A 21,587-nucleotide genomic window follows, 5' to 3' on the forward strand; every position below is an offset into this window, starting at 1 on the left:
GCCCACCGGAGGCCGAAGTTGTGATACGTGGAAGTTTGCGGCCTACCCCCGGAAGATGCCCGGGGCTTGCGCTGGCACGGTGCCCGAGCACTAATTGAACAACAGCGGCCGCGTGAGGGGCGAGCCATCGGATAGACGGTGTCATCACTTTCGCTTTCCTGTTTTCATCGCGCCCTGGCCTAGGAGTGAGTCGCGACGGTCACTTGTTGCACTGTCGACACGCGCCCGGGCCCGGCGTGGGTATTGAAGGTTCAGAGGGCCCCGTCTTCTCTGGATGGGCAAGGGAATTGTTTCTGCAGCAGATCACGATGTCGGCCAAATCGGAAGCCGAAAAACAGAAGCCCAAGAATACCAGGCGGGGAGGATACACCCAAACCAACAATATGGATCGTTATGCCCAGCAGAAGGGGTCACCTGGCGGATCGGGACGGCCACTGGAAGCCTTGAAAGATGGTTTGCCCCCCGCTACGGAACCAACCCTGCAGGATATCATGGGGGCCATCGAGGGGATGCAGTCCTCTATTGGGCAGCAATTCGAGACCCTGGCACATAAAGTGGACACAATCTCGATCGACGTCAATTTGATTCGGGCAGACCTGGGGAAAACCAATGAACGGGTTCAATCCTTGGACCTTAAAACCTCTGGCCTCATGGGAGACGTCTCTGATCTGCAGCTGGAAGTCCGTAATTTGAGGACCGCAAACGACCTCTTTGCCCGACGGCTGGAGGACTTTGAAGGCCGGGCACGGCGCAATAATGTGCGCATTATTGGGGTTCCGGAAACCTCGGAGGAGCAGTCGGTGGACTTGTTCGTGGAGGACTTGGTGGTAAACCATCTGGCGCCCAAAGGCCTCAGTAAGTTCTTTACTGTTGAACGTGCTCACAGAGTCCCTGGTGGGAGGCCCAAGGTAGGGGCCCCCCCGAGACCGATTGTCGCCAGGATCTTTAATTTCAGGGACCGCGACGCCATTCTACAAGCATCACGAGTGTCCGGCCCGATGACTTTCCAGAACACCACAGTGAGTTTTTATCCTGACTTTACCCAGGTGGTACAGAAGCAAAGGCAGAGCTTCCTGGCGGTTAAGAGACGGCTAAGAGGGATGGGACTGAAGTACGCCATGCTCTTCCCGGCCAGGTTGCGTGTGGTGTATGAAGAGCGGACTTTCTTTTTTGAATCACCGGACATGGTCGGAGACTGGCTGGACACATTGCCCCAACGACGGACTAGCGGGGAGCATGCTGGTGGAGCAGAAGGTGGCCGTGATGAACAAGAGTGAGGACTCTGGTGCCAGACCATTTTGACTTTGCCCAGGACAGTGAATCACAGTTTTCGGTCTTTTCGGGAGGGTTGTAGCCCGGGGGGCGGCGGGGGTATGATGGGAGCTTCTTCCTCCTCTGGGGTTCTTTTTGTAGACTAGTTTTAGAATAGGGCGACAGGCACACTGCAAGTTGGGGGGGCTTCTTAAGCTTACGCAGGGGTGCAGGGTGGGGGGTGGTATGGGGTTGTTGAGGTGGTTGTTGTTGGTTTTTGTTTTGCAAGGCGTAGTGATGCAAGCTTTTGTTGCTCGAGTGCTGTTCTACGGGGGGGGGGGTTGGAGGTCTCCTTACATTTCGGGATGGGGGTAGGGGCTTAAAGATACTCCGTTGGAATGTTAACGGCTTAGGGGATCGTATTAAGCGAGGGATTGTCCTGCAATTTCTGAAGCGATGCTCCCCTGACATAGTTTTATTGCAGGAGACGCACTTGATAGGTAACACGTGCTACGCACTCAACAGGAAGGGTTACAAATTCGTTGCACACTCAGGGTTTTCCTCGGGCTCTAGAGGGGCTGGAATACTTGTTAGGGCCTCGCTGCCGTTTGAGGTGGACTCCACCACTGTTGATGAAAGGGGGCGATTTGCGGCTGTGGCGGGGATGTGGGAGGGCAGGACGGTGGTTTTGGTTTCTGTTTATGTCCCTCCTGCGCTGCAGCCCTCCACATTTGCGGACCTGGGGAGGGCTCTGTTGGATCTCCCAGAGGGAATGTTGGTGGTGGGTGGTGATTTTAATGCGGTTGGCTCCGGATTGCTTGATAGACACCCGCCAAGAAGCTCTGGGGGGGCGCAGAAATGGCTTTCAGACTTTGTGGATACCCTTGGTCTGGTTGACTGTTGGAGACTGCTGCATCCCACTCAGCGGCAGTACACTTCCCACTCCGGGGCGCATGGCAGTCTCTCTAGAATTGATTATGTTCTTACTTTGGCTGCACACGCCTCCTTTGTGTCCGAGGCTAGGCACATGGCTAGGGGTATTTCCGACCATTCGCCGGTGTGGATCTGTATGGATATTGGTCGAGGAGTGGTGGGCAGGGTGGCTCCGATTAAACCCTGGTGTTTCCGTGACCCTAGGACTCGTAGCGCGGTACTGAAGGCGGTCGATCTCTACTTCCAGGAAAATCTAGGCTCGGTTACGTCTGCGGTGTCTTTGTGGGAAGCGTTTAAAACTGTGCTGAGAGGAGAGGCCCTTTCCTTGATAGCGGCAGCCAAACGTAGGAGGGATGCGGAGGTCGCACAGATCGAGGCGGAGATAGCGGCTCTAGAGTTGGTTTTGGAGGAGGAGGTTACGGCAGCAACGCTGCATAAATTGAGCCTAAAGCAGTCGGAGTATAAGGCCCTGGTGACGAATGCGGCCAAAGCCCTGAGTAGGGAGAAGCAGGGGCGACTGTATGATGTTGGGGATAAGGCCAGGAAATTAATAGCGTGGTTGGATAAAAAAGAGCGGGTTAACCGTGTGGTGCCAGAACTAGTAACAGAGGGTGGCGTTATCGTCACTGAACCGGATGGCGTAGTCCAGTGCTTCGCAGATTATTTCCGCACGGTCTATACCTCTGTGTCGGACAGGCTTATGGAGGACTCGTGTGAACTTCTGCGCGATCTGGCTCTGCCTTGCCTCCCTGACATAGACAGGGAAGATCTAGATGGTGACATCACAGCTGACGAAGTCGCGGGTGCTATTCGCTCACTGCGCCCGGGCAAGGCCTCGGGGCCGAATGGCCTGCCAATTGAGTTGTATAAACTCCGGCCGGACAAGATCGCTCCACACCTGCGAGCTATGTTTGTAGAGGCGCGGGAGACAGGATGTCTTCCATTCGACCAACGTCTGGCGACAATCGTGGTCATACACAAAGATGGCAAGCCCAGGAATAAATGCAGCTCATATAGGCCGATTTCCCTACTTAATGCTGAGCCGAAAATCCTCGCTAAAATACTGGCCAACCGTTTGATCAGGGTGATCGGGGACCTGATCCACCCGGACCAATCCGGTTTCATCCCGCACCGTAACACTGCGTTGAACCTTAGGCGCATCCACGGCGTGCTCGCAAGGACGGGGACGCTGCGGGAGTCGACCATTGTGGCTGCACTTGACGCCACGATGGCTTTTGACACGGTAGAGTGGGCATATCTGTGGGCTGCACTTGCAAAATTCGGCTTTGGACCTGGCTTTGTTGGCTGGGTGAGGCTACTGTATGAAGGACCCTTGGCTAAAGTCGCGGTCAATGGTAGGGCGTCCTGCCCGTTCAAGCTGGGGAGGGGCACCAGGCAGGGTTGTCCCCTGTCGCCGTTGTTGTTTGCCCTCGCTCTTGAACCGCTAGCGGCATGGATACGATGGCACCCGGACATAAGGGGGATCCGATGGTCACCAGATCATGAGGACCGCATTTCTCTTTATGCCAACGACATTTTGCTATACCTCACTTCACCCAGGAAATCCCTCATAGTAGTCTGTGATGTTTTGACTTCTTTTGGTAGGAACTCTGGTCTCACCATTAACTGGGGGAAGTCGTATCTGTATGCCCTAAGTGGAGACGTCCCTGTCCTCCCGCGGAATTGCTCGATCCAGATCGCCCAGGAGGGCTTTTTGTATCTAGGGATCTATATCTCCACCGATCCAATTGTTCGATATGAGAGAAACCTGCTCCCTCCATTGACGCGCCTGCGGCGGGATGTGGCGGGTTGGCGGCGGCTGCCGCTTTCCCTCCTAGGCCATGCCGCACTGTTCAAAATGATGTCTCTTCCCCGCTTTCTTTATGCCCTGCAGAAAACCCTGGAGCTGGTCCCGGACAGCTATTTTCGGGAGGTCGAGAGCCTCCAGCGCTCGTTGCTGTGGGAGGGCCGACCGCGTATAGCTATTGCAAAGCTGACCCTGACCCTTCCGTGGTACGATGGGGGTATCGCGCTTCCTGACATTAGAAGATATTATTGGGCCACTCAGTTGAGTGCGATCAACCATGGAGTCTACGGTCCGGCGCTGAGCCCCGGCTTCGCTATGGATCGGTGGTTGTTGCGCGGGGGTAATTACTTTAGAGCACTGTACTCCAGGTCAATGGATGGGTCCCTTACGGGGCCAACCAAGACGGCGGTGCATGTGTGGAAGGCTGTTACGAACTCGCTGGGTTGGAAGGATAGGCTTACCCTCGCTACTCCGCTGTTTGACTCTGATACGTTGGGGAAACTTAGGCACACAAAGGGGTTCGAGAAATGGGACCTGATTGGGATATCCAGGGTGGGGGACCTGCTGGTTAAGGGAAGAGTGAAATCGTTTGACGAGCTACGGACGGAGTACGAACTGGAGGGTACGGAATATTTCCGGTATGCACAGGTACACCACGCTCTGCGGTCCGTCCTCGTCGAGGGGGAGACTGTGCCTGAGTCCTCTCCCTTGGAGGATCGGATCCTGGATGGCCATATGCCGGAGAGTACAATCTCCTTAATTTACAAGAAGCTTGTTAATGTCCGGACTGACCTCCTCCTAGGGGTGCGTGATCAGTGGACTAGGGATGGCCTTGAACTGGATGATGAAGACTGGCAGTATGCCATCTCCTCTCCTAAGGAGGTCGCGATCCCGGAACGACTGAGGCTGGTGCAGCTTAAGATACTTCATAGAGTCTATGTCACGGGGCCCCGACTGATTCATATGGGTTTCTCCGAGGATGGCTTATGTAAGAGAGGCTGTGGGATGGTGGGAACCTTCCTACATATCATCTGGGAATGTGGTGTGATCACGGAGTTCTGGAAGCGAATTCATGTTGTGATGCAGGAGGTCACGGGTATTGCACTGCTGCCGGAGGCACGGCGTTGTCTTTTGAATGTCTGGGGTCCTACTGACTATGATGCGGCGCAGACTCAATGGGTGACCCTAGGAAATATGGTGGCGAAGCGGGATATTGCGCGATTGTGGGGTTCCCAGAGACCTCCCACTATGGAAGCATGGATGGAAAATATGGACTGGAGCATGTTTAGGGAGAAAACGGTGTATAGTGCCCGGGGGCGCCCTAAGAAATGGCATAAGATATGGGGGCGATGGAACCAGTATAGGGGTGATATATGTCTGCCCCCGGTCACTGAACCGTTAGAGGAGCAACTTTCCCCCTAGCTTCACTTCCAACTTGGGATTTTTATGATGATTATATGCTAGAATGTTAGCGCCTCTGCTTCTCCCTCATCCACCCGGCCGGTGGCTTTGCTCTGACTTTGGGAATGGGGCCTCGCCCCCATCGGGAACTGGCACGAGTTCATTGTGTATACTGCCTTGCTTGTGTTATTTACTTTAGGTTGTTTAAAAAAGGAACCTTTGTTTTTCCTGTTCCAGAGCTGTGGACACTTTCATGTGTTGTACTTAATGGGCTGCCGAACCTCCGGGATGTCGGCTGAATAGCTGTGTTCCAGACTGGCATAAATAAAGGTTTTTAAAAAAAAAAAAAATAGTGGATGCTGAACCTCGACTTCTGTAGGTCGGTACTATACATCTGTCACTAGGAGGCGCGGCTGCAATCTGCATAACATAAGGAAAATTGTTCGAGCTTAGGAGGTTCACTAACTGCTCGCCTCTTTTGCTTAACGAACCCCTAGTGGTGGGTTGGACAGCCGAGTAAATCTCCCTTGAGATTTTAACATTAAAATCACCACCTAGACATATGCCCTTAATTGGGGCACCACAATTATCAATTTGTAATTTTAAGATGAAATTAAACAACTCAGAAAAGTTCATTTTGGGAACAGTTTTAAAATCATCATTATAAAAATTAATCAAATAAAGTGAGGCCCCCCCCCCCCCGAGTATAGAGGGTTACTTGAAATTTATCACTGTTGGTTTGCAAGGTTCTAGCACGGCCGCCTGCCTTAATATTTATCCAGGTAGAGAGGCCGCCAGCAGGCCTGCCTAATTTAGGGATGGGGGATAAAATATTAAAACATTCAAAACCCTCCATAAACAACACCCGGGTTGCCCAGGTTTCTTGAAACATTACAATGTTTTGACTACTTATTAACCCCTTCGAGTCTGGTAAGTTTAATTTAGATGCCAGACCGGCAACATTCCAGCTCAATATTTTAAGTGTCAGATCTACATTCCTTATAATCGTTATGTCAGATTTGCTAGGCTGGGGACGTGATCGAATCAATGCTAATTTTGATACCTCAGTTAATACTTCACTCTTTGATGGGAAGGACAGTCAATCTTGACAGTCCAAACCCGATAAGGGTGTAAATCTGTTGAGTATTGGAATGGAGTTAGGCAAAATAAAGCAAGATGCCTCAAATGTGGGTTTATTAAAGTAGCCTAAGGGTAGCGCCCATATGCTAGTGCTGAGATCTGTCTGCTCCATCTGTGATGATAGTATGGTTTTTGCCACTGATTGTCTACGGAAGTTGATAACTATGCAGTCCCCCTTGATAGATTTGGGGATATACCCAGCCAACCCACTCGCCGTACCATAATGATATTCTCAATTAAGGATGACCGAAATCTCTTATGTTTGGAGAGCCAATCAACACACTTACAGCGTAGTTGCTCCCAGGATTCTGTCTGATCTTTTCTTAGAGGGGGAACACCTGCTAGAACCACAACATATGGACAAGCCTCCGGAGGTAAGTTTAGCACCAAATTATTACCCTCAGTATAAGTCATATAAATTGGGTCAGTGGCGCCTTCTTGTGATATGTTATCCATACCATTGCTATTGTGTGAAGAGGTGGGAACATTACTGACAGATGTCATATTATTTATCAAATTGCCATCATTAATCCTACTTCTATCAACCTGTTCCATAAGCATGTTTGCCCCCATGTTGCCCCGGGTTTCAAAACACGTACGAATTTTGTTACATGTCGCACAATCATTGACTCACGGATTTAGATTAGGTAGAGCATTAGTGATTTGACTGCGAATAGAGTTATTATTAGAGAGTGCATTTTGTGTTTGCTTTCTAACACTAATGGAATCAGGCACTTTAGCATCAACTTGTGGGTCAATATTAATAATTTGGGACACAGGCTTTGCGGGCTGGACAGACTGAACAGGAGGAGGAGCTGAAATACAATCTTTCACAGAGGATAGAAAACTATCAAGAGCAAGCTTAACGCGGTCGATGATAGTGTCCATAAAATGATTCATATCAATTACACTACTACAGCTGCCGTTGCCAATAATAGAAAACTGAAGATCATTCTCAGTCTGAGTTCCAATGGAGTGATGAGGGGTTTCAATCATTGGAGCATGTACATGGGCCTCAACAGTTGTTAAATTGGAGGATGAGCGAATCCAAGAATTTAATTTGTGCGAGTAGAACATGGGCGAATTGGTTGTTTTCTCTTAGCGCTCACTGTCTTTGCTGATTTCCTCTTGCGTTTTGCCCCTGGAGGAGGAGTATTAACTGTTACGGTATTTAATTCAGATGGATTTGATGTAGTGGCGTCACAAGTCTCTTCACAAACCAAAGCGAGAACATCAGGGTCACATACAATTAAGTCAGTAGTTTCAACAATCGGACCCAGAGATTGTGCAGATTGCCCTAAGCCGAGGGAAAGACGCCTCTCTGTAAGTTCGATTTCATTGCTCACAATACTGACAGCCCTTTCCAACATGCTTTCAATGCTCGTTGTGGCGGATCTACCAGCCGGCAGTACCGTACGCTTCCCCATAGTTACTTTAAGAGCACTATGGAAACGCAAGACGGTGTGATTAAAAAAAAATAACCTTTGCTCACCTATGGAGCAACTTCAGCAATAGCCAGATGGAAGAGGGATGGCCCAGTCCAGTCTCCTCCAACCTCTGACGGCCTCAGACGGCCCGCCGTTTGCCCGGGCTTAGCGTAAAGGTGACAGACCAATAAATGCTCCCCCATATATTGAGGGAGTGACCGGTGGTGTCCGCCCTGCCCCTCAGCGTCCTGGGGCTCGTAGTCCAGCAATAGAGCGGCCACAAACAGCGACGCGTCTCCCCATTTAAGTTGAACAAAAAATCCTTAGAAAATAGATACTAGCAAATTACTGACACTCACCAGATCTGTATCAGTTCTGATTCCTTATAAGCAAAAATAGGAAATAAAAAGCAATTTGTCTTTTTGAATAACGCATCAGGATACAAAACTGAGTTTGTACTGGCCAGGGCACTCCTATCTCTAATGCTGCCAGTAACTTCCCTAAGAGCAGAATGTCAAGTTTTCTGTAGAATCTGGGCTCCGAACTTTCCCAGTAAATTGTACTACTCGAGCCCGAGTAGTAACAGGCTCCAACAGCCGTCGGAGACACCCACCGCTTACCTGAAGTGGGAAACAAATTCAAATCTGGTCTAGGAGCGCTGCAAACTTTTCCAACGCCATCCTCGGCAGTGAATGCAGACTCCGGTCACAAAGGCAAACCGCGAGTCAAAACCCCCTCTGCAGCGGCTCTCCTGAGTCCTACTGAAGCCGCGGGGCGCAGAGATCAGCACCGCAAATTCCTCCAGCGACGTCCACGATAGTGAAGGCAGACTCCGGTCACGAAGGCAGACCTCGAGTCAAACCCCTTCTGAAGCGGCTCTCCTGATTCCTCGTGAAGCCGCAGAGCGCAGAGATCCGCTCCAACCAAAGTAACTCCCCAAAGTAGTCCGCTCGCCTTTAGTCGTGTGCCGGCTGCATTTCGTTGCCGCTCCGTCCTTTCCCCGTCCAGCCGGATAGAAGTGGGCGGGTAGTCTTGGTTTGCCTGCTTTGCGCAGGAAAGAACGTCCCCCGCCAAGACAGCACAGAGGGTACTGCTGCTGTGGCTGTCACAAAAGCGTGAGCTCCTCCAGTCAGTAATCCGACATTCGCCAAACACTCGCCCCCAGGACCAGGCTCCCGATATTCCAGGGCTGGTCAAGTCGCGTCTGCTGCCAAGCTGCCACAATCCATGGGGAAAATTACTCCTGTTTCTCTCGCAGTTCCTCCGGTCCACTCCACGCTCCGATCAGTGCAAACTCCATTACAGGGGGAGGAGACCTTATTGTTCTAGCTCCATTTAATTGAAACCCTGATGGTAGAGCTTAGGAACAATACAGTCAGTCAATGGTATGGCCCTAGGGGAAGCGAAAACAATTAGTGAATGGATGGAGGGGCTTGAACCAGCAATTAAGTAAGAAAGAGCACACATCCAATATTAATTTCCCTAATTTATTAAAGTGTAGTGTTTCTCTATATTTCTAAAACACATAAAATGCCCAGCAAGCAAGGTTTTGCAAATTTGATTTTCCTCGTTTTATGATTTCTTCTGCAGAATTTATTTTGTATTACTAATCTTGATGGTATTAAATACAATTTAGAAAGCTGGTCAGGTCACATTCATGTAATGGTATGTAATATTGATTTGTATATCACACTAATCACCTGAGAGAAGCATTTATGGGTACAATAATGTGAAAAAAGTAAACACAACCTCTTGTGATTAGACTATATGGTTTCTATAGTTTTGTATATTAAAAAGACAAATATTCATACGTGTGTATATACTACAGAGGGGCAGTAGCCACCCTGTAGTTATAATTAGGTTTACAAGAGAAAGGAATTCCTCAAAATGTTGCCCCTTAATAACTTTGGTGATTGGGGAGGGCAACGAAAAAAGGAGGGTCCCAAAACAAGTTTTGACCCTCAGTGCATTTTACATAGACTACCTGTTTTGGACGTAGTGCCACAACTTCTGATTGGATTAACATGAAATTTGGCAGGATTAGACATGGTGCGCAGGTGATCTACAGATAAGTAGGGAAAGTAATAGCAAAAAATATTTACACTTTTAGGTATATTTAAAAAAAATTACGAGTACAGCGGTACTACCTCAGGAGTGCTGCAGTACCAAAAAACAAAATAAAAACAAAATACATGTTCAAAAAATTAAAAATCCACTGTAATATACGATATTTTACAAATATAGTGCACTTAAGTGTATTTTAAATTTTTAACATTTAACTTTGCTCAAAAAAGTCTACAGAGTAGTGCGGTAATACCTACAAATTACATCATTATTTCAAAAAAATCAGCATTTCTCCCTAGACTGTTATAAAAATATATATGGAAAATTATAAGTTAAATTCGCTACCTATTTCCACTGAAATAAAGTGGTAATAGGTAGTGAACAACAATATAACGTAAAACCTATATCTAAGACCGTAACCCAGGACGCAGTGAAATGCAGATGGCAGAACGCAGCGAAACTGATAAAGACTAAATATCATCATTGCGCCCCAAGGTGTCTCTCTGGACATCACTTTCCCTCTCCATAGCGGGGCGCCTCACAATCTCGAAAATGGTAACGCTCCTGCGCGTAATGTACTTCTTCACTAACTTACCTATAGTAGTCCCGATGCATTACTTTAAAAGTATTGAACACACACCTGACATACTTGATTTGGGGAAATGGCCATAGACGTATAGGTTTAACAAAACTACAGTTGCCATCTGATAGTGGAGGCATGGGGGCGTGATATTTGAAGTCATGCTGTCTGGCGGGCCAATTACAATGGCTCTCATACTGATTAGCTGGCCACAATTTGCATGAGACCCTACACGCCTTGCATGCTCGCCCAGGGCTTGCTATACAAACTGCTATTTCCCCTGGAGAGGATCCCCACTACAGCTCCATTGTTACTGAAAAATGCCCTAACTTCCTGGAAACTGGTCCTTAAATATACTGCTCAGACTTTTCCCTTCGCTCCCAATATACCACTGTTGGGGCTCCCTACACCAATGGTCGCACTGACACAGCGCTGACTGCGCTCATGGTAGCAGGCAGGTGTGTCAACGGTGGGGGCGCTGTTTGGAGATCACATGTTGTTGAACCACGCAGACTTCGTACATGAGCAGGGTCTATCGGACTTGCTGTTCCTTACACACGCAAATATCACACAGTACATCAAACTACACTGGGTGCCAGATGGAACAGAACCCACAACGCACTAATTTGTACACGCCTTATATTTAATGGGTAATGGCACACACTTGATAAGGTGGCTATACCAAGGCCTATGAATACATTTAGCAATAACCTTTTGCACAGCTTCGTGAAAAATGGGGGCTCTACTTGGACAGGGAGTTGCGCGTCAACGAATCGACTGCAAACTCCAGGTTCGAATGCATATAATACATGGCTGTACATAGAGCCTACCTCACACTCCACAGACTTCATGCTACGTTTCCAAGAGCCTCTGAGGCATTTCATAGATGCCCCAAACATGATGCAGGTCTGTTACACATGTTATGGGCTTGTCTCACTCTATCAACCTATTGGGCACAGATCATTACAGCATTAACTGGCGTACAGCCGAAAGTTGCTTGTTGGGACTGTACCCCCGCCCAAAGGACTATAGAGTGCAGACAAGGTTTGCAGACCCGGCACTTCTCCTCGTGAAGTGTCTGATAACCAAAAGATGGAAATCGGCATCTCCTCCTAACCTGGAGGGAAGATGTTATACGATGGGGTATGGCCGAAAGTGGCGTGCTCCGCCGGGAGGAATACAAGGGGTTACAGAAAAGGCCTATAGCCATGGAATGGGATACTTTGCTGGAATCCTTTAAAGCCCTAGACATGCCAAGTACCTATACTATACACTGTATCCAATGACCTCTGCCCGTCTGGGCTTCGGGCTGAAGCCTGTGGGGTTCTGACCGATGATCTAACAACCGGAAATAACAAAATGGGTGCACTATATACAAACTTACACATTCTGAATTGCCCCGTATAATTTCACATACCATAATGTGATAATATAAATGTCTAGGTCGACTTACTTGAGTCCTAACACTGACTGTTGATTGCCACCAGTAGGGGGAGGTTGGTGGGAGTTTGAATTTAACTACATTTAGGGCTAGTAATGCAATGAATATAATACACTGCAAGGCACAAATATTGAACTCTGTAATGACAACATGTCTATTATAGACTTACATCTTGATGTTATACGTGACACTTGTAAACGGTTAAATACTTGGTCATATTTGAAGTACTTTGCTGTGGTACTATCATGTATTGTATGAACTATGAAAACCCATTAAAGTTTGTGGGGAAAAGAAACTGATAAAAATAAACACAGCCACTAGCCAATCACATACTGACTTAACATCTGCATGTCTTGCATTTTATTGCAAACTTACCATGGTATACCGCCACACAATATATTAGTACGTTTTTTTAAACGTATAACTTTAACACTACTTACACTATTTACACATACTACCAAAAATTACCATTTAAACCCCATATTGTATACTCCTGCCACATTACATGTACATCTGTTCATACACATTCAGGCTATGTCTGTTTCAATTAACACACTCTACTCTACGCCATTCCACTCTGTGCCACTCCACTATACGCCACTACACTCTACGCTAATCCATTGTATGCCACTCCACTGTGCTCCAATCCACACTACTGTTATCCATGCTATTTTACTGTACGCCACTCCAGTCTACCCCACTCCACGTTATACCCCTCCACTGTATGCTACTCCACTGTACGCTATTCCACTATAAGCAGACTCTACGACACTACATTCTACGTTATTCTACTCTGTGCCACTCCGCGCCGTTTTAGTGTTTACCTCACTGTTCTACGCTATTCCACCTGTACGCCACTCCACTCTACGTCACTACACTCTGCGCTATTACAATGTACGCTATTCCACTATACGACATTGAACTCTATGCCAGTCGCTACTCCATTATATGCCACCCGACTCTACATCACTAGACTGTACGCTGCTAAACCCAATGTTCCTCCACTCTACATACGCTACTCCACAATAGGCCACTCCACTCCACATCAGTCCACTCTATCACATTCCACTCTACTGTACGACACTTTACAACACTCACCTCCATTTGACTGTACCGTACTCCATTTAATAATACTCCACTTGACCACAGTAAACTGCACAATGTGAAAATGTTTTTTATTAAAAATAAAAAAACATTGAAATTCAATGGAAAATCCAAAGGTTAAGGATAAGTTATAGTTAGAAATTCTAAAGCTATAGTTATAGCGTACATTTATAATTTGCATATCGCCTCCAAATTACTATAAATTGCACGCCTCCATACACAGTCTGATCACCTCACTTGACACATTAAATTACCTATAAGTCGCCGCGCTACCATGCAATGTGTTCCCACAAATCATATAATTTCAGTTTCATAAGTATTATTATGAATGCTTTGATTTCACATGCTATAAGTTATGTAATATGCAAGGGTATGACCAGTGCATAGAAAAGGTGTGATTTATAGTTTTATAGTGTGGCGAGTGAGGTGACCAGACTATGTACTGAGGTGTATGACTTATATTAATTTGAAGGTGGTTTGTAAATATAAATATAAGTTATGAAACCATTGTGCAACCCGTTTCATTTGTGTGCCATTTCTAGTATGCTCCTCACTAAATCATCTCCCATAGATTTGCATCTTCTGAAAGTGATTCTTGGCTTTCTTGGTACTGTCTTTACTATTACAGGGTCATTTATTATTAAATGCTAATATATCTGCATGATTTTCCAAATTGCTCTTTCTTCACTGTTATACGTGTTAATGAGTCTAAAGTTTTGTTTTGTGTCCTTTTTCTTTCTGTTAAATAGTAAATGTTCTTGCTTATGCAAGTTAGCCTTATACCTTGCATCAGCTATTACCTGTCCTTAAACCTTTCTGCAAAATCATTTTGCGCTTGTTTCACTTGACCATCCTTACTACAGTTTCTTCTCACCCTTAAATTTTCCACATATAGTGAACTAGCCTTCAGACTATTGGGGCAAAAGCTGCTTGCAAGACCTAATTTTTAGCTATAGGTTTTCTGAACATCCTTGTAATTTATTTTCTTTCAAATGAATTGTAAGGCCCAAGGAAGTGACCTCCTGCTTACTAATGATACTTTTGAAGCGCAGATTTAAGGAATTAATTTTAAACATTTACACAAATTCCACTGCACTTTCTATCGACCCTCTCCAAATAATGAAGGGGCCGTCGATATATCCAGACCACAAAACAACCTGCTGTGATCAGCAATCCATGTACTAGCTCTGAAGCACCTGCTCCTTCCACCAGCCCTTATACTAATTAGCATAGCTGGGGGCGAAGCAGGTACCCAGAGCTGTACCTTAAATTTGTTTGAAATATTCCTTATTGAACATGAAAAATGTATTGTTTGCTTCCCAGCAAACCTTAGTGGAATGGCCACCTGGGGCAAGGGAAGATCAGAGGTCTCTGGTCTCTAGCAGAAACACAGCCCTATATCAATGTGCTGGGGTTACGTTTGATTCATCTGACGTTAAAGGCCTTCCTGCCATCTATCACTGGGAGACTGGTGCAGGTTTTCATGGATACTCAATTGCCATGTGGTCCTGAAAGAAACAGGGTGGAGTGAGTTCCCAGGTCCTGTGCCAAGAGGTCCCATGTCTCTGGTTTTGGCTGGAGCAGTAGGTATTTCCCTAGTCGTGAACCATCTGGTGGACCCTTTGAATGCCAGGACAGATGAGCTAAGCGGCTGGCATGTGGTGAATTGTAAATCCCAAAGTGGTGCAGGGCATCTTCCAGTTGTGGGGAGAACCCAGGCTAGATCTAGATTGTTTTTGCCTGTTGGACTTTTTACGAAGAGATTTGCTGGGAGGGACATTTGGGCTGGAATGGAACACGAGTGTCTTGTACCCCTTCCCTCCCCTGCCTTTCCTATCTGATGTACCCAGAGCTTCTAGGCTTGAGCATCAGCCCTCCGTTCAGGCTACCACTTCGCGTGGATTTTCTGTGGCAGCAGCAAAGATATTCCTTCAACCAAATATGCACAATCTACAGCTGCATGTGTGAAGATTGAGCGGTGGCAGTTGATTGCATTTGATTTCTCACCCGAAGTGGAGGATGTCATCCTTACTGCCAGGCGTCCTTCCACAAAGTCCATTTATGCCAGACGCTGGATCAAATTTGTGGCCTTTGTGGAGTCCTCAAGCCAAACCCTTTACAAGCCAAACTGTTGGATGTTTTACTGTTTGTTTTTTCTTTGGCCATCCAGTAAGTCCAAGGAGTGGGCTCTACTAAAGGCCATCTTTGTTTAAATTACTTGTTTTGATGCAATTTATTAAAGGTTTGACACACATGTTCACTCCCAAGCTGTTTGTTAAACCACAATGGAACCTTAACTTGGTCTTGAGGTTTCTCCCTACGAGCCAATGCTTGTTGTGTCCTCTGACTGAAGATAGTCTTCTTCATTGTGATCAGTTCAGCTCTTTGTGTGAGTGAACTCTTGACACTGTTAGTGCAACTGCCCTACACCACTTTTTTGTCCAGATAAACTGGCGCTGAGGACTCGGGCAGCCTTCTTGCTGAAAGCCGTGACAACTTAACACTGTGGGCATTCCATCACTTTCCCGGGATTCTTTGCCCACCTCACCTCTCAAAAGAGGAGGAGAGACTCCATCGGTTGCACCCCAAAAGAGCTTAAAGCTTTTACATCAATATTCTCAAGGACCAGATATATCTTAACAAGGACCATTGGGTGAACGATTAGTAGTTTGTGGGGTTTGTCTGGGAAAGGAAGGTAAGGCTATGCAGAAAATGGCTCTGTCGAGGTAGATAGTCGTCTCTGCATTAAGATCTGCTACCACTGGCTAAGAAACAGCCTTCAAGGAGATGTGGACCCCTTCTACTGGGGCTAGGGCAGATACCACTGCATTGGCATGCCTTTATTATGCCAGGCGGTGATCTCGGCCTTGGTGCACACATTTCCAAAGCACTACTGCCTTGACAAACCGGTGCGAAGGGAAGGACATTTCACCCACTCGGTCATGCAAGACTTTTTGGTCTGAATCTACTCCTCATACCCTCTACCCTTAAGAGGTGTTGCATTGGTGTCTATTCTAAAGGTGAGGAATCTGCGGTTAGATGTATCCACCAGAACAACAAATTACTTACCTTTAGTTAAGCTCTTTTTGGTGGATAATCTATCTAACTGCAGATTCCCTACTGCTTCCTGCTTCCCTGATCTGTGGAGTGTCCTCTTTTTACCATATGAGAAGGTCCCATCTTAGAGATGTGCACATTGGTACCAACAATTGTTAATGCTCTGCGTCTGAGGGCACAGAAAGAGTCAAGTAAGAAACTGATGTTGGCATGCAGGGGTGGTGCTTTAATGCATCTCTACTCAGTCACTTCTAGTGTGATATAGAGTCAACGCGGAGCTACACGGCGCCTCCTAGTAGCACACAGGAGTACTGCTAAGAACATTTCTGCATTCAGTCTGGTGCCGGAGGAATGTTCTAAAGGTTAGGAATTTGTGGTTAAATAGACATATCTACTAGAAAGAGTGTTACAAAGGTAAGTAACTTGTTCTTCAGGTTTGCTTCAGTCTGTTATGTTTTCACACATAAAGAATCTTCAGCTGGAACAAAATATGCATCGGAATCAATGCTGTGTATATAATTTTTTGTTTTATTGTTTATTGGGGTAGAATCGAATCTGTACTTACCAGCTGTACAGTACCATATTGTTTCAGTGATTATGTACTGGACATATCATTTTAGTATTTAATACAGAGAATTGAAACTTTTATAAATTGTATTTATTAAACATATTTTATGAATACATTTCAGCAGGTACATCTGCTTTGTTTAGTTAAGCTCTAGATGTTTATTATTGTGTATACAAATTCCTTTTGTCAGTAGAAATATAGACGCTTATTGGAACTGTAAAGATTATTTATGTGACTCATCCTTCACTTCAAAAAATGATTTTTTTATGCCATCTTGATTTCCTTTAAGCTTGGTGTTCCAATGCGTCGACTGAGAGATAGGTGTGACTTAATCCAGGAGGGAGGGCGAATAACTGACCCTACCATAGACAAACGCATGGACTTTCACTTCAATGCCATACTGGATGTAGTTGCGGAGTGGAGGAAAGACAAAACTCAGGACCAAGATGTTCCACTGGGAGGTAGGTTGATTGGTTGATGAAATGAGACGATGAGCAGAGAGATGGTTCCAAAACTTGTTGCTCTGTTGTAAAAAATATGACTTTTTTGCATATAGGTTGCAGAGCTCTGCACTCCTGAGACACCTGCCAAATCAAACAAAAGGCAGACCTTACATCAACCTACTTTTCCCCCCTCCCCCATAAACAACCAAGCACAACACAGTAGAATTTAACGATATTCCCTACCCCCCAACCCCCCTCCACTCCCTCCCTCCCTCCCCTCCAAAGGTCGCACTAGTCCATACCCCCCCCCACTACAGCATCAAAGGAGCACTCCACGGGTCTCAACCCAAGCCCACCACCCCCCCTGCTCCTGCCCACTCCGCCCCATATGCCAACCTCCAGTCTTAATCCGACGGCGAAGGCTCCTCCACCACTGGCGGGTCTAGCCAGAGGCCCCTGTACTCCGCCCATCTCTTCCATATTCAATAGTGTTTACGCGGGCATCCCCTGGCCACGAAGATGGGCTGTTCCAGTCCCATGCAGAAGTCTAGACCATTTTTCCAGGCCGCCACGGAAGGATCCCTCGTCGCCTTCCAAGCCCCGGCAATATCTCGTTTTGCCAAAGTTAGGCCCAGGAGATGACGTTTGTATATATTTCCCCCCACCCCCTCCATAACAAGCAGCAGCACCAGTTTTGGTGCCCGGATAAGCTCCCACCCCAGCACCTCTGAAAGACAGGCAAAGACTCCCCTCCAGAAGCGGTCCAATGCCGTGCATTGCCATACGGTGTGTATAAATGTGCCTTCCGCCCGTCCACAACGAAGACAGTCCGGAGAGGCGATTATTCCTGCCTGCCACAAACGTGTCCTAGTGAAATACACCCTGTGTAGGTATTTGAACTGGACAAGGCGTAAGCGAATTGCTATGGCCGCCCCCCGCGGGCCGCCAGGGCCTCCGTCCAATCCTCCTCCTCCAGTCCATCAACATCCGCCTCCCAGTCCCCCCGAAGATTCCGTAATGTAGGGGAGCAGTGTATAACCAGGGACCTATAAATGCGCGCAATCTTTTTATCATGCAAGTCCCCCATAAAAACTTTCGCCTCAACCGGACTGAACTCTGGTATGGACTCCAGGCCCTGCAGGCTAGGAGACAGCGCATGGCGCAGCTGTAAGTAACGATAGAATTGCGCCTGTGACATATGGAACTCCTCCTGAGGATCCCTAAAGGATTTCAGAGTCGTGCCCCTCAGGACATCACCCAGGGTGGAAATGCCGATGGCGTCCCATCTCCGAAACCCCTGAAGGGCCGCCATTTGGGGCAACCGCCCATTATCCCACAGAGGCGTCTCCTGGGTCAGGACGTTCCACCAACCCATGCGCCGCAGCGCCTGCCTCCAAACCGCGAACACCACTCGAGTGACTGGTGGCAGCTGACTCCGCAGCCTCACGGAGTATAATATGTGCAGAGTGTGGTTCCCCATGAGATAGCGTTCCAGGGCTTACGCCGGGTCCCCCCTTTCCCCATACCACCACTCGTTGAGGACCAGCAGGTGCGAGGCCTGATAATACGAGAGTAGATCTGGAGACGCCAGTCCCCCGCTATAAGTAGAGAGGAAGCATGTTCGTATGGCCACTCGCACCATCCCCCCTCCCCACAGAAACTGTCCCTATACGGAATTTACCACCCGGAACCATTTGGGCCGAATCGGATAGGGATGGTTCTGTAACTGGTAAAGGAGTCGGGGGAGCGCGACCATCTTCATGATGGCCGATCGACCAAACAGCGTCAGCGGCATGCGGGACCAGATCTGAATGTCCGCCTGAACACGATCCCATACCGGTGTCACGTTACGCTCCCAGGCCACTGCCGGTACATCCAAGAGCACCACCCCCAAGTATTTCAAGCCTCCTGCCGCCGACTGGACCTCGGTCGCCCACATACAGACCTTCGACCGACCTCCCAACACCCATAGCGTGGATTTGCGGGGATTCATATATAGACCCGACGATTCTCCAAAGATACGCATTATCTGCAGAAGCCGTGGCTCCGTCCTGTCAAGTGCCGTCAGAAAAAAGAGGACGTCGTCCGCGTACAACGCTATTCTATCCGATAGACCCGTGGCCCACTCGAAACCCCTCACCTGGGCGTCTATCCGCACCCAGGCAGCCAGAGGCTCCATGGCGAAGGCAAATAGATAGGGCGAAAGAGGGCACCCCTGCCGCGTTCCCCTCTGTATAGCAAAGGTAGAGGAGGTGGCCCCCGCCACCCGCACCGACGCCGTCAACCCCGTATATAGAAGTTTCACATAGGAAAGAAAGCGTGGCCCTAAATTGAGTCTAGGAAGCAGAGCAAATAGATAGACCTAGCTCAGGGAATCAAACGCCCTGTCCATGTCTGCCAATAGTATTGCCGCCGGTTCCCCCAACCTCTGGATCGCCGCAATCGGTACCTGCGCCCTTCTAATATTATGTCGGGTGGCCCGCTGAGGCATGAACCCCGCCTGATCCGGATGCACGAGTGCTGTGATATGAGACAGTAAACGATTGGCCAAGGCTTTCGCCAGAACTTTAGCCTCCACATTTAAGAGAGATATGGGACGGTATGAGACGTGATGCTCCGGGGGGCGTCCAGGCTTGTGAAATACCACCACCTCTGCATGCCTCCAATCCGGTGGGAGACGACCGGTGTCCCGAGCCTCCTCCACTACCGCGCGGTAGTGTTGGGCCAACTGCGCCTAGTACCGACGGAAAAATTCACTCGGGAACCAATTAGGGCCGGGAGCCTTCCCGGGGTTAAGTTCCCCCAGGGCCGTCCCCAATTCCTCATCTGTCAAAGGGGCCTCCAATCCGTCCCCCAGCTCATCCGATAGCGCCCTGGGGGACAGATCAACAATAAATTTCTCCACCATGTCTGCCGACAGACATTCCCTGGGGGCATAAAGGTCCGCAAAGTATGTGGCAAAACTCTCAGCAATAGATGCAGGATCAGTAATCGGGTTACCCTCTGCGTCTAGTATGCCTGGTAAGGTTTGCGCGTGAAAAGTGCCCTGACACAAGCGATTCAACATCTTGCTAGATTTATCCCCCCATTGGTACACTCTGCTGCGTGTGCCTCATCCATCTGCAAGGCTGCACACTCCTGTTGCGCCCATAATTGCCGGCGCACTTCCAGGGCACTCTCCGATTCTCTGTTTTGTCGCTCTAGAATTTCTATGTTCGCCTCAGCGCGGATCAACTTCTCCCTATCCTGCCTGCGAGCCGCTGCACACCACAAAATATCCACCCCTCTCAGCGTGGGCTTCAACGCCTCCCACAGAGAAGCCGCACTCGACACGGATCCCACGTTTGCCAGCAAATACTGTGCGATGGCCTCCCCCATGTGCGCTGCATATTCCGCTTTCTGAAGATTCCACACTGCCAGGTGCCAACGAAACGGCTGCCGTCCCCTGCCTGCCTCCAAACGTACGAGCACTGGAGAGTGATCTGAGAGCCCCCATGGCAGAATCTCCGCCGCCACCACCCTCCCAGCCATGCCCCGGGGAACAAAGATGTAATCCAATCTAGAGAAGGAGTGGTGAACAGCCGATATATACGTATACTCCCGAACCGCGCCATGAGCCCGCCGCCATGTGTCCACCCAGTCCAGGCCTGTCGCAAGAGAATGTAATTTGGTTGGGAGATCTCTCCCACGTCCCTCCACCCCCCCTGACCTGTCCACACTGGTGCTCATAACATCGTTCCAGTCCCCACCCACCACAGACATTACATCCGGCATATCGGCCCACAACGTTTGCAGCCGCTCAATGAGATTCCACTGCAACGGGGGAGGGGCATACACGCTACCTAAGATCAAAGATTCCCCACCGACCCTACCCCTGAGAAATAGGTAACGACCCTGCCCATTAACCCACTGCTGTTCGTGCGTGTAAGGGACCCTGCGATGTATCAGGATAGCCACACCACGAGACCCTCTCACAAAGCCTGCGTGAAAGACCTGTTGGTACCCATACCGCTGCAAAAGGAGGGCCTTTGTGCCCTGGAGATGAGTCTCCTGCAGCAGTAGAATATCTGCCTTCACCCGCTTCACATGATAGAGTATGGCCCCCCGCTTCACCTTATCCAAGACCCCTCGCACGTTCCAGCTCAGGATACAGAGACCTCCCTGCATCTCCATCCCCCCACCAGACGTGTCAGCCATGGGGGATGGTATCACTGTCCTTCATTACCATGGAGCCTCGGGGGCGTGTGTACAACTTGCAGTGGACCTGTAGTGGACGTGCGACCTGACCCCAACAACAACCCTTCCCCAACAAACCCCCACCCCATACCTCAAAAAAACCCTTGAAGTATCTGTCACGGCGGGGCTGACCCC

At 48.5% G+C, this 21,587-nt stretch overlaps 1 protein-coding gene across 3 annotated transcripts in view; it reads left to right on the forward strand.

Annotated features, from left to right (window-relative positions):
* KDM1B (lysine demethylase 1B) overlaps positions 1–21,587 on the forward strand; it is an 821,676-nt gene that overhangs the window by 499,548 nt on the left and 300,541 nt on the right. For all 3 annotated transcript variants that reach the window (XM_085607096.1, XM_085607097.1, XM_085607098.1), the window contains exon 13: positions 17,063–17,234. In XM_085607096.1, the coding sequence (XP_085463222.1) occupies positions 17,063–17,234 (172 nt within the window). The remainder of the gene's footprint in view (positions 1–17,062; positions 17,235–21,587) is intronic.

The sequence above is a fragment of the Triturus cristatus genome, chromosome 5_2, assembly GCF_964204655.1.
Source record: "Triturus cristatus chromosome 5_2, aTriCri1.1, whole genome shotgun sequence".
Lineage (NCBI taxonomy): Eukaryota > Metazoa > Chordata > Amphibia > Caudata > Salamandridae > Triturus > Triturus cristatus.